The sequence below is a fragment of the Rhamphochromis longiceps genome, linkage group LG14 (genome assembly GCF_057381845.1).
Source record: "Rhamphochromis longiceps isolate RC_006_pf linkage group LG14, R_longiceps_female_GT1.1, whole genome shotgun sequence".
Taxonomy (NCBI): Eukaryota; Metazoa; Chordata; class Actinopteri; order Cichliformes; family Cichlidae; genus Rhamphochromis; species Rhamphochromis longiceps.
In genome coordinates this window covers 21,880,791-21,900,457 of record NC_140570.1, presented here as the reverse complement: position 1 = coordinate 21,900,457, position 19,667 = coordinate 21,880,791, and the positions used below count along the sequence as shown (strand labels likewise).

The 19,667-nt window shown below is 43.0% G+C and overlaps 1 protein-coding gene across 1 annotated transcript; it reads right to left on the bottom strand.

The window, feature by feature from the left end:
* Positions 1–1,035: 1,035 nt before the first annotated feature.
* Positions 1,036–18,915, bottom strand: ccdc92ba (coiled-coil domain containing 92Ba). The gene is made up of 4 exons (XM_085379932.1): positions 18,451–18,915; positions 18,064–18,204; positions 9,210–9,257; positions 1,036–6,697 (listed from the first exon to the last, which is right to left on the bottom strand). The coding sequence occupies exons 2-4, from the start codon at positions 18,194–18,196 to the stop codon at positions 5,964–5,966; spliced, it is 915 nt and encodes a 304-aa protein (XP_085236058.1). The 5' UTR covers positions 18,197–18,204; positions 18,451–18,915; the 3' UTR covers positions 1,036–5,963.
* Positions 18,916–19,667: the final 752 nt, after the last annotated feature.

Sequence of the window (19,667 nt, the reverse complement as noted above, 5' to 3'; positions counted from 1 at the left end):
CCTATTTTTTATTTATTTATTTTTGTTGTTGCTGGGAGTTGGAACCCTGTTAGTTAGGTTGCTTAATATTTATGCTAAGTACTCTTTAAAATACCAGAATAGGGAGGATGGTGTAGGTTTAAGTTTATTAGATTGATCAGTATTGCTGAACTATGAAATATTTTTTTTTGCATACAGGTATAACAGAATAGCTTTAGTGTAGTTGTTGTTTTAAACTTGAGTATGAACTTATACAAAATGCAGCAAGATATTTAAAAAACAGTTTTGTTGATTAAAAAACACTATATCGGATTCATATCGGTATCGGCAGATATCCAAATTTATGGTATCGGTATCGGACATAAAAAAGTGGTATCGTGCCATCTCTAGTTTGACACAGACACATGAGCTTGTGTCACTCACACTAGCTCCTCACTTCCAGCAGCTCACTGAGATTCATCTATCTATCTATCTATCTATCTATCTATCCATCCATCCATCCATCCATCCATCCTCTATTACTTTTCCAGGTTTGAGTCGCAAAGACAGCAGTCTAAGCAGAGAACCCTCTCACCCCAGCCACCTTTTCCAGCTCATCCGTTGAGTGACATTGAGTTGTTCCCAACCCAGTCAAGAGATATAATTGCTCCAGCGAGGTCTTGGTCTGCCCTGAGACAACCTCCCAGTAGGACATGCCCCAAACACCTCGCCTAGGAGGTAAATGGACTGGCATTAGTAAATGTTTTTCCAGTCAGTTTAAGCCCTCGGAGCTGTTTCTTACTAAAAATCTCATTCTGCGTTCACACACACATTCATGTAAGCAAATCTTTTTTTATTGTTACACACTTTTAACCTAACAATCTCACACAGTCTCAGTCCGATGATGTGTCAGGGTCAACTCGGGGTTCAGTATAAGTCCAAGGATACTTTGACATGTGAACTAGGGGAGCTAAGGGATCGGCCTTCGGGTTAGTAGACAAGCCACTCTTCCTCCTGAGCCACAGCCACTTTCTGTTCATACATAAAGTGCACAAAGTATCTGCTTTCTGCTAGGAAGACTGCCTGCTCATCCATGCAGACACAGACAATATGTTACACATAACCTGACACATGCAAAGTTGGGCTAGCCTGCATGCTTTCTGAGCATTCAGCGAAATCAACCTGAATTCAATTCTGAAAAGGATAAGCAGCAGAGACGGGTTGATGGTTTTACCACATTGTTTAGAGACAGAAACTAATCACATATTTTAATAGTAATATTTTACCGTGTAACAGACCCATTGATGCTCATTCCCACATCAAAGGAAACTATAATAATACATGAATACAAAATAATTTAATCACTTTATTGACAAAGCAAGAAGCAGACTCGACAACCTTCCAATTTATTTGGGTTATGGGTACAGTAAATCACTGTAGGAAGCAAACACAGTATATGCGGTAATCAGTCATTAGCAAATAACAACCCAGAGCAACCTCTCTCTGTTTTGCATGTTGGGTATTATTGCTAGAAACCACATAACACATCAAACGAGATGCTTCACGGTGCCCTGAAAATGCTTCTGTAAGTCGGAAAATCAACCAGGAGTCACCACAAAGACCTGGAAGAGTAAAACTGACAGAGATGCTGCTGTCATGTGACCGATATGAGGATTAGAGTCACATGAGTGTTTTGAAAGATGGAAGACGTTCTCTGCGGATGTGTGCAGATCATTACCGTTTGTTTGCATGATGTGAGATATAGTATGCTATGCTCTGAGGCAGTGAAGATTTTGTTGAAAGAAAGACATCTTCGTTAGGCGTCGCACAGTTTGTCTTTGTGCTAATTTCAGTGGTGGGCCTCTTTGGCTCATTAGCGTTTTCCCTCAAGGCAGACAAACAAGTCGTCAGTCTCTGAGTTGTAAGAACTGTAGCAAAGATGCGTACAGCAGCCAGTATTTTGATGTTACATAAAAAGCATGGATCATCTGCTGTGAAATCTATTAAACTGATGATTACAGGTGGATGGAGAGTTGAATCTACCTGGATAGGAGGTGCAGTGATTAACTCATGGAGTCTAACAGTCTAAAGCTCAGTTTTCCCTGTCAGAGAAACTGTTTTGGACAAGACAGCTTTGCACTTATATCACCGACTATCTCATAAAACTTGAGGAAGAATAGTGCACACGGTCATGCTAATGGCTTCCCAGCTAAGAGGTGAATGGAAACCCTTGTCATGTTCGCATTTCTTTGCTAAAAAACAAAACAAAAGAAAACAAAAGAAAGAAAAAGTGTACTTCACTCAGGTTGCATCCAGACCTTTTCAGGTGGCATAAGAATATGCCGATTTACTCACCGCTGCGTCACGTGCAACATATCATTGAATCCCTTAACATTTAGCGTAGCAACTCATCTCATAAAGAGTCAGTGACAAAACTTTAAAATGGAACAATCCATCGGACAGTTCAGAAAAAAAATAAAGCGAAAACACTGTGAGCTGAAAAATTACAAAGATAGAAACTCTTTTCACGCCTCAAATGTCCTTACACCAGCTGACCTCACCTACTCATAATATATAAATATACAATATATATTGCTTTATTAATAATAGTCCTACAAACATGATGCTAAGCCGCTAACCGGTGGCTTAGGAGTGAAAGAAAATCTTTACAATCAAATTCAGTCTTACAGGAAGACTCGCATCAAGCTGCGGTTACTCAGTTAGGTTATGGCTCAAGGAAAGCATTGAAGAAAAACTGTGATCTGACTTATATGCAAACCCCAACCAGAGTTGTATAAAAGGAAACCATCCGTTAAGTAAAGACTTGTAGTTTCCTTTGAGTCCGCGTGCACGTTTATTACATCACGACTCCTCTTATATATTATAAGGCAGTAGTTGCAGTGTATATGATGGTAAAGTCATAAACGGGCGCCGTTAATGCAAGCCGTAGCATAAAAGGTTGATTTCACCTGCTTGCTTCATGCTGTTTGCTCATTGTTTCACTAGGGGCCACCATATGCATGTGTTTTGATAACAGAGGGTAACAGCCACTGCATCCGTGTGCACTCACAAGGCTAGTTTGGGAATTTGTTAAATGTGTTTTTAAAAAAAATGTGAAAGGAAATTCCATCAAAACAATCATCCGGCTCTTCAGTGTAAGACACATCATCAGACACATCATCAGACACATCAAGAAATCTAATTTTTTTTCCTGAGGTAAAAAAAAAAGAAAAAAAAGAAAAAAAAAGTGAAACAAAACAACACAAGACCCTCAAACACAAATATGCCGAAGAAGGCGTCGTACGTGTGTGTTTTCTGTACACAGCCCACACCTGAGTAAAGTGCACAGTCCAGTGAGTCAGAACTGATTATCACCAGCATGTGGCCTGTTTACACGCAAAGCAGGCCCTGCAAAGGAAAGGCAGCACACCACCCCAATCCATCACTTCTTAAAACATACAGACTGAAGTTTCATGTGGCTGACCGCTCCTCCTTTAGAGACAGGCACTGATAAAATATACTGTGTACCTTAAAGGAATTAAGTTAGTTATTTTCAAATTGTATCTCTACCGCTATTTAAAAATGAATGACAAGTTGTGATGCTTTCTTAGTAATGTAGTGATAATATTTTGTCTTTTTCTAATGTTTTTTTAACCTGTTGGCTGAGATTGATGTAGACAAACAAAAGTCTAATGACCTTTAGTACCTTTCAGGACTTCAGATTTGCACGATTCACAGTTCAAAATAATTCTTCTTCATCTTACACTTGCCCTCATCCACTGACTGAAACAAGCTGTTGTAGCTCCTTACCCTTTAAGCCAGCCTTCTTCTGATTGGTTGCCTCTCATAAGCAGAAGGTTTGGACGATAGGTGGGTGGAGCCTGAGAGGACCACATAAGGATATCTCCTCCCTTCATCATGCAGAGGCAGTAGACTGAGCTTTTGCCTTACATACAGTACTTAAGAAATGTATTAGACCACCGCCCAGTGTAAGGTTTATGCCTCAGCTGCCCTAAGCGAACAGTATCTGTAACTAATTTTTTTTTAATGTTTCTGTAATGGTTAATATTCTGTATGCACATTTTTAATGCTAAAATATAATTATTGTCGTCAATTATTACTTTCAAATCAGCTGCTGTAGAAAAAAAAAGTATAAAAACAATATTAAAGCACATTATATTTTTTTGGTTGAGATGCCAAATTGTATTAATTTACTTGCATTCCTGAACAGAATTTTTGGTGATCTAATAAATTTGCTTAGAACTGTATTTACAACAAAAATAATTTAAAAAAAAGCATAATAGGTCCACTCTAAAACAGCGGTCCCCAACCTTTTTTGCGCCACGGATTTGTGTCCGGTTTATGTCCGACAATATTTTCACAGACCGGCCTTTAAGGTGTCGCGGATAAATACAACAAAATAAAACCTGTACAAAAAAAGACGATTTATTCATAACACACGGGAAAAGACACAGGGAAACCAAGTTAACGATAAAACGATAAAAAAATAATGATAAAAACCGATAACAACCCTGAAAACCGGGTTAGGGTTAGCCTCGACTGTCGCGGCCCTGTACCAAACGACTCTTGGACCTGTACTGGTCTGTGGCCCGGGGGTTGGGAATCGCTGCTCTAAAGTGTATCATGATCTGGTCACTAACCAGAACAGTGAAGGCGGGCTGTGGGAAAACGCTTTGTTGTTAGTTGAAACACTGATTGGCTGCTTTGCACATGGCAACAGTTTGCCTTCAGGCTTTCTGTGATGTGGGTGACATTGTTAAACAGGTGTACTCTGACTCAAACCAGCCTTGTAGCTTTGTTGCCCAAACGTAACCAGGCTGCTGTTAGGGAGTGTTTCTCAAACAGGCATTCTGCTGGTTACAGAGAAGAGTTTAGGGCCAGATTTATTAAAAAGGGCAAAATAGCGTGCTTTACAAAAGTTGCGCTGCTTTTTGAACGGTCAATTTCAGCATCAAGTTAAAAAAAAATAAGACCTGCTTTTATTCTGTGTTAAATATCGGCACAATTAAAAGTAAATTGCATTATTAAATTAGTGTGCGTGCTTGATTTAAACATTCTCCTTCTTATATTTTGCACCTTGAGAAGGGAACTCCCAAAATTACATATTTAATATCAACATATCACAGGCAATCTTGTCACTGTGATCTCTTTCTGGATACTGATAGTACTTTTTACTGTGCCGGGCAACATTTTAGTAACTCTGGCAGTTAGTGCCTGTTGAGTGAGCATGATATTCATTTTAGACACGGCCTTGATGCCAGGTAAAACTGACAGAGATATCTAAAGTCTGCTGTGAAAATGTGATTTGTACCGTGCAGTTATTTAAAGCAAGTTTCCTTAAAAATCGTTGCCTGGACTGATTACTTCTGTTTTTCAGATTACACCGGGGACTTTGATGCATGGCTATGGATTTTTTCCAAAAAGAAGTAAAAAAAACAACCCAAAAAACCCAACAACAACAACAAACTATGTATGTTTCTATTCAAAGTGAGGAATTTCCTGGGGATCAATCGTTTTTTCATGTGCCTACCACCTCAGATATATTCAGCTGTGCCGCACGCAAACACTCAGCCACCTAGGGTGATTTATGAAGGGCCTTTAAAGGTCACAGCTGCCTGGGTAACACAACTACCACAGCAGCTTCTAGTCCACTCTAAATGACTGCTACCACGGTCAAACTCAAACCAAGAAGGGGGGGCTACCATAAAATAAGGCCCCGCAGTATGCAGAGAGTATCTGACAGCAGTGTAAACAATTCCTTCTAGTTTAAAAGACTGACCTAAAGTGACACTTACTGACTTTTGCGAGTTATTTAAGGTTACTTCAAAGTTCATATTTTAAAAAGAGCGTATAGTGAGTGTGATATAATAAAATAGCTAAAACCAGTCTCAGTGTGGATTCAGTCAAGGTGCAGAACAACAGTTATCACCATTAACAGTCTGACAGATGATACAGTGGTTGAAATGCACATGTCACAGTAGTTACTAATCTGCTTGCGTCTCCGCAGTGGGAGGCGCTGCTGCTGAAGACACCAGTCTAGCAGCTTCATCTTGGGGCTCCACTGGCCCTTCCCCACCCCCTGCCCCTTCATCGTCCTCCTCTTCTTCCTTCTCCATGCCCAGTGGAGGCTGTCTTTGTGCCGCACTGTGCCTGGAGCGGGCCCTGTGCCTTCGAGGGTGGAGGAAGAGAGCAGGGTCCGGCATGGCTGTGGGCTCTGCAGGGCCCGTCACTTTCTCTGTCGGCACACACTCTCGGGAACGCTCAACTCTCGAGGAAGCCCTAGCGCTCTTACGTTTTGGTTTAACCACAGGAGAAGAAGGCGAAGCTCCTGAAAGCATCTGTGGAGAAACTGTGGAGTTATACTCAGCACCGTACTGGAGCCCCTGGTTGTTGGCCCTGGAAAGCAGGCCCTGCCTCTGCTGCATCCGCTGCTGGTGCAGTTTCTGCCTCGCAGCGTGCAGCTGGAAGGAGAGGTATGCCGCAGCCTCGGTTTGTTTCTGCAGCTCCGTGTTAAGGACGGTCGAACAGTGGCTGCGGCTTTTCAGCTCCTCCAGAAAATGGCGCTCTTTTTGCTTGAGATTGGCTCTGAGAACTCCCACCAAAGCCCCTTTCTGAGTGAGCTCCTTCCTAAGCTCTCCCAAGGCGCACTCCTTTTCTGCCAGGCGGTTTTCAACCTCCAGACTGCGAGCTTCCAAGAGCTCCTCTTCCTCCTGCAATTCTGATGCAGACCAGAAATGCAAATTATGAACATGTAGAGTTTCAGAATAAAGTTTGTTTCACATTTATGGAAACCTCTCTGGTATGCAACATACTCTCCTCTGTTTTACCATCCATCAATCCATCTTCTGTTGTAGAGACACCCAGACCTCCCATGTCCCACCCATCTCAACTGTTGAGGTGCTCCCTCATAACATCATTATCCATTTTTTCCTACCACAGGGCCTCCTCCCAGTTTACCATGCCCAAAATACTTCATTTAGGAGGCGCCAAAACAGCTCCTTTAAATCTGGAGGAGCAGCATTAACTCTGAGCCACTCCTAAGTGACCGAGCTCCTCAGTCAATCTCTAAGGAGCCCAGACACCCTTCAGAGGAATCTCATTTTCTGCCGCTTGCATCAGCAATCGAATTATTTTGGTCACTACCCACAGCTGATGGCCATAACAGCGCAGATCGACCAGTAAATCATCAGATTTGCTGTGAAGCTCAGCTGCGTCATCACCATGAAGACAGAGCTGAGCTGAGACCGGTACAGCATCCACATTACTGCAGACGCTGCACCGATCCATCTGTCAATCTCCTGCTCTCATTTCCATCCTGGGGTGGGCATCCCACCATTTTTCTTTATGTGATAAAATAATCAGAATAATTTTTTCTGGAGAAATATAAACATTTTCTCCTGACCTAAAAAATGAAAAGATAAATATTTTCTGATTGATAAATAATCAAAATTCTCGATCAATCACTTTTTTTTGGTCAGTGGATCAAACTAATATTGTCCTCGTTTCCATTCTGATGTTTGATAATGAAGGGTCGTTTTTTGTGAGGCCGTTCGGTCCATATTATGGGAAGATCTGTGTGTTACTGTGATATTTGATATCTTTAATATGTCCTGCCCACTGCAGGCCGACTGATGCTCACATGCCGAATTTGTGGGTCAGAGAAAAACAGAAGCTACAGCTTGATTCATGTGTTTCACTTCTTATCACCAAAGCAGAGCTAATGCTGCTCCATAAGCATTTATATTCTGTACAGTATGCAAAGCTTGTCCTCACAACACAGTCCCACATTTAAACAGACTGCACAGACACAGACTTTCATTCAGGCTACTACTAAACGCCTTCTCTGCCAAGGTCGTGTTTAACACAGCACACTGCTCATTGCTTTTTCTCCTTTTTGCCTCTGTAGACGAGCTTTCATCTCTTTTTATTCCAGTAAAATTCCCCACAGGGATGAGAGGCAGGTATGGGTGAAAAGCCCTGAGTCAGTGCGGTTACCTCAGGGCTTACTGAGCAGGAGAAGCTGCTGGAGGAGCAGGAGGAGCAGGGGATTATAACCACAGAGGCCGGCATTGACCCTTCTGCCCAGAGGGAAACCGACCTGAAAAATCCTAATAAGCTGCTTCATATACTGACAAAAGCTTTGAAATTGGGGGTCCAAACTGTAACATCTTGCAGCTTATGGTATCCCATTCATGTAATTTCTCTGTCCATGACAGGCCTTTTATTGGGTTTCATCTCTGTTACTCATTTATTTCTTTATTTTCTCCATTTTTCTTACAGGATCGATCCTCTGAAGGCCGACCGGCTTCTCTTTCGCCCATCACCACACCCCACCTAAACTCATACGCCTGCTATAGAACTACCTAATGTGAACTTTACGTCCATCCATACGCCTCCATGTCTGCAGCTGACTGCACTCTGCCGCCTTTCCTTTTGCCTTAATTGCCCTCCTCTCTCCCCCTTGTTACTTCTCTCCTTTCTTTTCCTCTCTTGTTTCCTACATCTCCTTCTCTCTCGCTCTCAGCAAAATCTGTAAGTGGACACCCCCACCGGGACCTCGAGGAAAAAAGGAGAGCAGAAGACGAAAAAAAGAGGATGGATCAATTTGCCGGGGTGAGGAGGAGAACACAGGGCTGTGCTGCATGATGTATCGTGAGTGGGGGGATAACCTGCCCTGGATAAAGTAGATGGGATCTAATGGCTGAGTAATGCAGCCAGGCACCACAACTCCCCCCTGCCTCCCGCACTCTTTACAAGCACACGCACATTTATACAGCCTTTTGACTGCTCTTTCTGGAGTCTGTCTCCAATTCGCTGAGACAAAATGGTGCCTCTTTCTGCACTGAGCCACCTTCACGAGGTACGCTTTAGCCGCTGAGACAGTTTCTTCATCTTACGTGTGAAGCTGTAGCATCTTTTTACACACGTGGCTTTACCAGAGACTCCTCCCTCCTGAAGAGAGAGGCAGCGGTGGCCGATAAAGATCTGTTCCCTGGAGGATGCAAGGGTGGAAGCATGGAGAGAGACAGGGGTCATCTGGGGGTTAAAGCTGAGTATGGGGAGGGTGAGTGAAAACTAGCTCGGGGAGATGTAAACATGTGGCTGTCTTTGTGTCCTCAAAGCCAAAAAAAGATGACAAAAATCCAAGAGGCACGAACACAGTCAGGCACGGCAGAGAGAGGAGAACTAGGAAGAGCCTGTGAAGGGAGCGTATGTGAACTCAAACATACCTATTTGACTCCTGCCCGGAGGCTTCATCTTCAACTCGCTTGTCAACTCTGAAAAATGCAAGAGACACACAAAGACAGCGGGAAGAGAGAGAAATCAAAAAATCAGAGATTAAACGCAGGCGATCAGAGTCTTGTTAAAGCTGTATGCTGACAGTTTGTGTTTGCTGCTGCTGGTGGTTAACATAACAGATGCTCGATGCAGTACATCCTCGGCGAGCTCATGCATAATTTATGAAACAAAATCTGAAACTTTACATCAAAGACTGAGTGCTAGAGACTGCCACAGTCTGGATCTGTAAGGACACATTTGTCATATTATCATTTTATTTTATTATCCTTGTTATGGATAGGCGTAGCTTTGGGTCACGTGGTGTCTGTAATAGTGATTGCTATATCACCTGTTCACGGCCCGAGGGAAATTTTGTGAATGAGTGGGTGATGGGGGAAGTCGACTTTTGCTGACCGCTCAAGCTTGGAATGTTTTTGATCACTGTTTTTCTACGGATTTTAAGGATTTGATAACAAATAAAGGAGTTTTAACTTGGAACTTTGACTAACGTTTTAAACAGCGGGCGCGTCAACATTATTCCCCTATTCAGCTGCTCGAAAGGCTTGAAAGTCGCCAACATTTGTCAGCAAAAAGTGCGACGGCAATGGACCGTCCCGCAATCAGCGCTGAATAAACGCCGATGCGAGCCCACACACCGCCGCCACTACACCCGTAAAAGCGGCTAGACCGACAGATAAGGAGAAGACGACGGTGGTATGTAAACTGTGTTTTTGTGCTGCGTATTGTTTGTTTGAACGCAGTTTGGATTCTGACCATACGAAGATGTTTTTGTGACACGCCCACCGCTACGTTTGCTGTTGGATTTGGTGTGTGTGAGTTGTGGCTCTGCAGGCGTTCAACTGAGTTTGAAGGAATTGCTGTTGCCTTTGTTTTGGATTTTGGCATGCTGCTTATGTTGAATGCTTAAAATGAGTGGATCACAGGCTGCATCTGTTGTTGGAAAAACTGAAAAGGATAAAAGAATAACTTCCCTCACTGAGAAAGCTCTTGCAAACAAAATTGAAACCATCCAAACAGATCGGAAAAGGCATGTAAACAAAATGAAAAGTGTTATTATGTCTCTTAAAGAGCTAATGAAAGATGATAAAAATCATTCACAAGTCAAAAAACAGTTTGATGAGTTAACACACCTGTTTAAGGATGCCAGTGCATTGCATGAATCTTTACTTTCTCTAATCTCATTTGATGAGAAAGATAAACAAAATACATGGTTCTCAAGCATCTCTAAATACAATAAAGGGTTTATGGAGGATGTTAACATATGGCTTTCTGAAACTGATAAACATTCAGGGAGGCCATCATCTGACAAGGCACAGTCACAGGAAACTTCCCTGGGAGGAGAAGTGGAGGTTCGAGAGCACACTGGAAAAGAACCACAATTATCTCTTAATCCTCAGAATGATGTTAATGATGACGTGTTGCCATCCGACAGTGTGTCAAATCAAGGCAGTAGGTCAAGCTCAAGAGTATCATCTACTTCATCTGCATGTCTCAGGGCAGAAGCTGAAATGGCCGCCTTGCTCGCACGTCAACATATGCTGAAAGAAAAACACTCTCTTGAAGAACAAGAGGAACAATTGAGGAGAAAGAAAGAACAACTTCAGCTTGAAGCAGATATAGCTGCAACTGTTGCAAAGGTGAACATGCTGAGAACTGGATCCGCTATGCGGAGCGTCGCTTCACGGAAATCTAATGGAATGGAATCATATTTTAAAACAAAGGGAAACAACCTTGAAATTCTTAATGCGGATGCAGAGACTTTTGTTCCTCAGACGCTTACAAAAGGAAATGCAATCACTGGGAATGCAGAGCTTCAAGTAAAAACAGTGCAACAGAATATCAAAAGGGAAAGGCCTGCACCAGCTTTTATGGGGCCTTCTGATGCTTTTGGATCAATTCCACCTTTGCCTAAGCTACAAGCTGCTCTTCCAGTAGCCAATGAAAATCTGTTGTCCATTATGGAAAAACAAAATGAATTAACTTGTATGTTGGTCCATCAGCAAAGTCTTTCTTCACTGCCCAAAAGGGAGATTCAAACCTTTGATGGTGACCCTTTACATTTTCAGGCCTTTATGCGCTCGTTTGAACAGGTCATAGAAGCAAAGACTGGCGATGCTGGTGACTGCCTGCATTATCTTGCACAGTACACCAAGGGGCAGCCCAATGAACTTGTTAAAAGCTGCCAACATATGTCTGGAAGTGCTGAATATGTAAAGGCAAAGACTCTGCTGTATGAGCACTTTGGGAATGGACATGTGATTGCATCTGCCTATTTGAACAAAGTTCACTCATGGCCACTGATTAGATCGGAAGATGGAAAAGCTCTTCAGGCATATTGTTTGTTCTTACGTGGATGCTGCAATGCAATGGAAGAGATTAATGATCTCTCTGAATTAAATACACCTGCCAATATGCTTGCTGTGATTAGAAGACTGCCATATAAGTTAAAAGACAAATGGCGAACAGTAGCATATGACATTCAGGAGAGGCAACATCGCAGAGCCGCATTCATTGACATTGTTTCCTTCCTTGAGCATCAAGTTAAAATTGTAACAGATCCCATCTTTGGAAATCTATGTGACGTTCCAGCAACACATCTAGCAGCCAAGGGCAGCAATGGAGGGAAATGTTCTCCACATCTAAAAGCTAAAGGAAGTAGCTTCGCCACAACAGTCTCTGACGTCGAGAGACAGAATCAGATAGAGGCTCAGGATCGTCACAGCACTGTGAAGGCTTGTTTTTTCTGCAAAGGCGGACACACACTGGAGTCATGTGCTCTGCTTGATAAGAAACCTCATGATGAGAAGATTTCTTTTCTTAAAAAGAACCGCATTTGTTTTGGCTGTTTGTGTACTGGGCACATAAGCAAAGAATGCAGAAAACGCCTTTCATGTAAAATCTGTGGCCTCCGACATGCAAGTATACTCCATATCCACGACAAAGAGAAGAATGAAGTCAAACCTAATAATGAGGCAGATAACATTCCTGTTACGATCCAGACTAGTGGTCTTACTGGGGCCGGTGAACAGGACTGTAAGCTTGCCATTGTGCCAGTTAAAGTAAAATCAAAGAGAGGTCAAAGAATAGTGGAAACGTATGCCTTTCTGGACCATGGGAGTTCAGCATCCTTTTGTACAGTGGGTCTTATGGACAAGCTGAATATTGCTGGGAGGAAGACAAAGATTCTCCTGCGCACCATGGGACAGGAGAAAGTGGTGGACAGTTTCATTGTACCTGAACTTGAAGTTGCTGGATTGGACAGTGACATGTACTGTGATATGCCTAACCTCTTCACTCAGCATAAAATGCCTGTAGATACTGGTAACATCCCAAATCAACAGGACCTGGATGACTGGCCGCATTTGAAGCACGTTCATTTGCCAGAAATTAAGGCCAATGTTGAGCTTTTGATTGGCATGAATATGCCCAGAGCTCTAGAACCTTTGGAGGTCATCCGGAGTGTAGGTGATGGACCCTTTGCCATTAGGACTGTGCTCGGCTGGACTGTGAAAGAGCCACTTAATCGAGAATGCTGTGGAAGGCCAGGATGTTTGGCAACAGTTACCGCCAACAGAGTTTCTGCTGTCATACTGGACAAGCTATGGAAACAGCAGTTCAAGATGGATTTTCCTGAGAGCAGCAATGATGAACAGATGGGGCTGTCAAAGGAAGACTTGAAGTTCCTGGAATTGGCCAGCAAGACGGTGACTTTGGGGGATTGGCACTACAGCATTGCCCTGCCACTAAAAGACCGAGACATAAGAATGCCTGACAACCGTGCAATTGAGCAACGAGCCTTAGGTTTGAAGAAAAGGTTCATCAGAGATAAAGACTTTCACAAAGACTACACTGCCTTCATGACAGATCTTATATCTAGAGGATATGCAAAGAGAGTCCCAGTCACAGAATTAGAGCGCCAGAAATGGGGAAGGATTAAACGCAACTTCGTTCCCGGAGATGTGGTCCTTATAGTGGATGATTCTGCACCTCGTGGTTCCTGGATCATTGGGAGAGTCACCGGAGCTGCACCAGATGAAAAGGGGCTTGTGCGTCAGGTCTGGATTAAGACCCCAACCAGCCATGTGTGCAGACCCATCACAAAGATATGCCTTCTTCAGGAGACTTCTGACCCATGATTATGACATTTTGACACAGTGTGACATAACTAACTTTGAATTGACTTTAATGTTATGAGATGTACATTACAGACTGACTATATTTAGGCTAAGTGCTGGTAACCTCTGGCCTATGACTGACTGACCATGTGCAGACAGAAGAGAAGACATGAGAAAATAACTTTGGTGGACTTTTTGAGTATGTTATGTTGTCTCACTGGGTGTCTGTGATATGATGAAGTGTGTGTTGTGAGTTGTGGTGTTGGATGTGTAATTATTACTGTAAAAATGTAATAATTAGGGGCCGGAATGTTATGGATAGGCGTAGCTTTGGGTCACGTGGTGTCTGTAATAGTGATTGCTATATCACCTGTTCACGGCCCGAGGGAAATTTTGTGAATGAGTGGGTGATGGGGGAAGTCGACTTTTGCTGACCGCTCAAGCTTGGAATGTTTTTGATCACTGTTTTTCTACGGATTTTAAGGATTTGATAACAAATAAAGGAGTTTTAACTTGGAACTTTGACTAACGTTTTAAACAGCGGGCGCGTCAACATTATTCCCCTATTCAGCTGCTCGGCGACTCAAAGGCTTGAAAGTCGCCAACAATCCTTATTTTTGGGATATAGGAGTGAAATCAGCATGGTGGAAAAAGCTGCTTTTGACTGCTTTTCTGATGTATATTTTGTTTTACCAGCTATCTCTCTGCAAGCTTGATTTGGCAAATCCAACCCCAAAAGTTTTTCGTGCCACCTCCGGGGATCTTTTGCTTCTTAAACAAACGTGTAAACCACTACACTGTGGAGCCACTCTCAGTGTAATCAGAATATATTTAAATAAAAATGCAATCCCCGTGAGCTGTGCCACATTTAATAAAACATCCGATGAAGCTAAACATCCTGTCATGCTTTGTACGAGAGAATCATTTCAACTTAAAGCCACAGCTTACAATCATATCATTAAAAGTACCTTTACATTATTTTAATAGTTCTTTTTTCCCCCCTTGTATAGCACTTGAGTGAAGATGTGCATCTCTCTGTTGTATCTGTGTCTGCTGTATGCTTTGTCTGGCTTTTATGTCTCACATTAGGCGCTCGCCTTTGAGTCCATTTCACTTGAGCCATAAAAGCAAAGCAAGCAGATTAGAGGCACTAGAAACTCAGCAGCTTTTCTGGACAATAAAACGCATCTGATCAAAAGATCAAGCCATTAATGCCTTTTTTAGGGGTATATCAGGCAGGAGCAACAGTCTCGAATAGTGGCAGTGAAGTTAAAAGATGCTCAGTGTGATATGCAGCATATTTTTAGATGGATAAAATAAAGCATTTCTGATATGTTAAGATAATGTGTCAGACTGAAGTATTCAGTCGTTCAGTGATTTTTGGACTATATTTCTGCATATAAGTAAGTGCAGAGGGGCAGACTGCTGGTTGTGTCTGTCCTGTCAGTCATCTCGACGGTCATCCACAGCAGCCTGACTGCAGCAGGAAAATCTCCACATTCAGCCTTTTTCTGCACACACCACAACACAGAGAGCGGTGCTTCATTTAATTCCCCCGTGACCAGAAAAACTCTTATTCTCTTGAGATATTCGAGTTTATTTAAGTCAGAAATTATGAGCAGTGAACTTCAGGCTTTTTTTTGATGGAAGAATTTGCAGTGTATACAGAACAGGCTGTACCATCATGTGCGTGTGGCTTGGTTATCCCTAGCCTTTCTTCTCCTCTTGCTCTCTCTGTCACACCCTCTCTCCTTCCCTCTGCAGCCAGCATACTGTAGCACACCCACCCATGCAGCTGGCATGAAGAGAGAAAGACAGATGGGGGGTGTGAGGGTGGAGGGTTGGGAGTTAAAGAAGGAAGGAAGGTAGGCGTGAAAAAGAAAAGGGGAGCTCCAGAAAGGCACACTCAGTGATTGCACCCAAATGTGAGTGACTTCGAAAGCATCTTATTTTCTAGTTATCACCCTCATTCACAGCTTCCATGAGCCTTGAAACTCCGTAAAATTCATTTAGCAGCGGAGGAGCACAGAATAAGCGTAACTCTAAGAATTATTCCTGACACAATGAAAATCAGTCACTCAGCACATTGCAATATCCAGCGTGTGCAACACTTTGTAGGTCAGTCTTATCTCCTGCAGCCTGACTGAGCGTTCAAGGCTTTTGTTTAGTCGATTCAACCTTGAACATTGGAAAGATATCTGGAAGGACAAATGCAACTCGTTTCTGGGATGCACAAAAAACGCATTAGACCAGACAGGAAGACCTCATTTACAAACAGTGATGCAGCTTGTAGCTCATGAAGAGAGAAGCGCCTTTATGTGCTGATTAGGAAACTCTTGGAGTTGAGAACAGTGAAAAAAAAGAAAAAAGGCAGAACTAACGTGCACAACAACACTGTCAGCCCAACCTTGCAGTAACCTTCCACGCTTTATTAGTGAGCTGGCAGGGTACACCTCTGAGTCCTGCAAACTGCATTAGCCTATCTGTTCTTCACTGCCTCAAGTTACAAATAAAAACGTTCAGCAAAGAAAACTAACTAATCCGTGACAAGCAAATATTCAAAGACCACGGACAAAAAAAGCGACATCTCTCCTCCTTTCCTTTTCCTCGCTTGTTCAGATACATACGACTGTTTGATCTTTGCCTTAAAAAGACATTTGCATGGAAAACCTTTTAACAGCTTTTCCACTCTGGCCTGACGGCATTGTGAGAAGCTTTAAAGATGTTCAGCAGCAACAGCTGCTGAGTATTGTTTTTAGTGAGTGCAATCCCACAGAAACCTCTGAGGAATGTGGAAATTAAAGGCAACAGCAAACTGGAGTGAGGAGAGCAGGCCGATGCCACCAACTGCTGAGGAAAGATGATTTATTTGTGTACACGTACTTCTGGGGGCAGAAATGCACTGTACTGTCTTTACGCAGGTTTGGCCTCGTTTCCTTGCAGCTGACAGAAATATGACTGAAGCTCCATGTGGACCAAAAAAAAAACAAAACCCACTGCTATAAACAATCTGTAAGAGCCCCACATTACAGTGGGAGAGCCCACAGAAACAAAAGGAAAGGAAGAGGAGGAGATGGCAAAGAGCAGGCCAGCTCTCTCTCTGTTGGTGGTGTCATTGCCACACGCAGCTGCACTGAGCAGATGTGACATGTGTGCGGGAGAAACACAAAATAATGGACCCAGCCCTTCCCCCATCCTCCTCCACCCCCTGCAATCCTCTTCGTATGGATTACTAAAGCTATAGGACCCATGGACTCATTACAAAGCACGTGTATTTCTGTGTCTGTCAATTAACTAATGTGTGTGCTGCTGGTTGTGCACTGGGGACAAAAAACTGTTCACATAACAGGATTCACGTCCCAACCAATGATGATCTATTTTAGGCTTTTAAGCTAGAATTATTATAACAGGGTTGATGGTTAGCCAGAAATAAACAAAAACATCTCCACAAGAAGGCTAATACCAGACTCTGTGTGTGTGTGTGTGTGTGTGTGTGTGTGTGTGTGTGTGTGTGTGTGTGTGTGTGTGTTTTCATGTGCATCTGGATGCTTGATTAAATGGAAGAAGGCACCATCCATTAGGCGCCAAACAGGAAATGATGCAATCTACAGGAATTGTAGCATGACATCATCATGTAAGCATTGTCTGGCACTGAGTGGTGCTGCAGACACACATTAGAAGAACAATGAGGACACACACACACACACACACACACACACACACTGGCTTTAGCTCAGTGGATGTGTCTCCTTAAAAAAATTAAATGTTATAATTCAGTGAAATCAGGGAAATGACAGGATCAAAATATCAGTGTGTCTGATGGTTTATTGTGAGGTTAAAACCCCATTCAAAGAAGGCTGTTTTCCAAAATCTCAGTAAATCCTTTCTCTGAGGGTAAAAGGTCAATTAGATTGGTCTTAGCTGATTAATAAAGAGCTGCAGAACACCAGCAATGCCTAAAGAGGATTAGCCAAAAGGATTCTTCAATTAAATATGAACTCATAAGACCGCAAACGATTAAAAATTAAAATGTACATTACAAATGTACCCTCCAGTGTCCACTCGGTACTTTTTTTGGGAGGGGTTTTAAATTTTTTTTAAACACATCTTGGACACTCAGACATTGTGTATCCTCACATCTTATATTCTATAAAGTAACAGAAGTCATTTAAAATAAACATATAGCAGAAACCCAAGAGGAAAACTGATTTAACCTCGTAGGACCTGGCTTCCACATATGTGGTCATCACATTTTGGGTTGTCTAGACCAAAATACTAAATCTTGCTCTACAAGGGCCTGATATCCACTTACGAGGACATTATACTGCCACTGTTCTGTCGAAATTTAAAACAAATGTCCTGATATGTGGATCTCATTTTTCTCAGAAGCAAAAATCATGTAAAAAAAAAAATAAAAAAAATAAAAAAATCTGGTAATTCTTTGTTTTTGCATTCATCAGGTCCCAATCAGTCCAAATAGCAAAGAGAATTTAAAAATGCATGCCATGAAAGAGTTCGGGTCTTAGGAGGTTAAAGAAGCCAGGAAGTACTCCTGCTGATTCTCTAAAGGCCATGTGGTTAAATATATTTTTAGCGTCAGTAGAAGTAGGGGGTCAGGTAGAGTTTTTTAGGGCTTTACTTTCAAAAACAGCAGCTGAGAACCCCTCACCTGTGCATCGTTTCTGCAGGGAAAGGATCTCCAGGTGAAGACCATGGAGCATGGAGAGGTGCTCCTTCCTGAGGAACACCATGCTCCTCTCCACACCCTCTATCTGCTGAGACAAACTCCTCTCATCGCCCATGGCTGAGTCTAAAGAGACGAGAGAAGGGGAGAGAATCTGCGTTTACTCCTGCCAGACACTAACTTAGAAATTCAGATTACAACCTAGGAGCTCCAGCGGCTCCACGTAACTTTGTCTTCAGTGGGAAGTGCCCGCTCGGAATTGAGGTCATGCTGGAGCTATAAATAAGGCATTGATAACCAAAAAAAAAAAATCAAGCCTGACCGATAACCTCGACTTATATTTCATTAGATAATATAAGTGTCCCTGCTTACCTTAAATTGACGTTAAGTACCAAAATGTGAAGAAATGTGATTTGCTAGCGTTATAAATACGTCCTCCGGTCCGAGCATGCTGGCCTCCGGCGTCGGTCCAAATCCTGCGGGCTGCCGCATTCACCCAGACATTTTATCTGGAGCGTTTAAGTGCTTTTCAGCAGCATGTGACGCTGTTTGATCAGAGGAAGAGCAGGAGGAGGAGGCTGGATGGGTGCGTAAAAATGCAAAACGACGCATGGCACCGCGATCCGCCGACACCAAAAACAATCCCTGCTGAAACATCTGCAGGGTCGATCATCAGCAGCAGGAACATGAAGCTGCTTTGAAAACCGACGAGCAAAGTGCGCAGTCCATTTTTTTTCTTAACGTGCGCACCTTTCCTCCGCTCCCACCAACTGAGGCGTCATCGAGCTGCTGGATGAGCAGCGAGTTGAAGACGGTGATGAAAACAAGCCATCGTGACCAGAACACGCGAGAACATCGTACGACGGGGTCAGTCCGCCAGCTGATTGGCTGAGCGGCACATCACCGCTCCGAGTCGACTCTGTGGAGCAGCGGTCCCCAACCCCCGGGCCTCGGACCGGTACCGGTCCGTGAGTCGTTTGGTACCGGGCCGCGAGAGCTGAGGCTCAGGTGTGAAATGTATAGTTTTCAGGGTTTTATCGGTTTTCAGCGTTATTTTGTTATCGTTTACTCGGTTTTCCTTGGTCTTTTCACGTGTGTTATGAATAAATTTTCTTTTTTTCGGTACCGGTACTAGTTTTATTTTGTTGAATTTATCCGCGACACCTTAAACGCCGGTCCATGAAAATATTGTCGGGCATAAACCGGTCCGTGGCGCAAAAAAGGTTGCCCGCTGCTGTGGAGGATCAAGGCGCAGCTCGTGCGTGTGAAGACGCGAAACTTTAAAGCCTCGCGTGCACGAAGCGTGTTTGCTTTGTGCACTTTAATAAAAGGATGCGCGTGATTCCAGCACCGTGGACAGCGAGACACTGCTGCAGTGGTTCTCAACATGAGGGCTGGGGACCTCATTTGGACCTTTTGGGAGTCGTTTACAGGACAAGGAATGCAAGGTTAATAGTAATAACAGGAGCACTTGAGAATAAGGGCTATGCTAACTTTGATCTTTTATGCTCATGCCAGCATTGTTAATATGGAAATCTAGTGTAGTATATAAATCTTTTGTGTCATTATGAAGTCATATAATTTTGTAT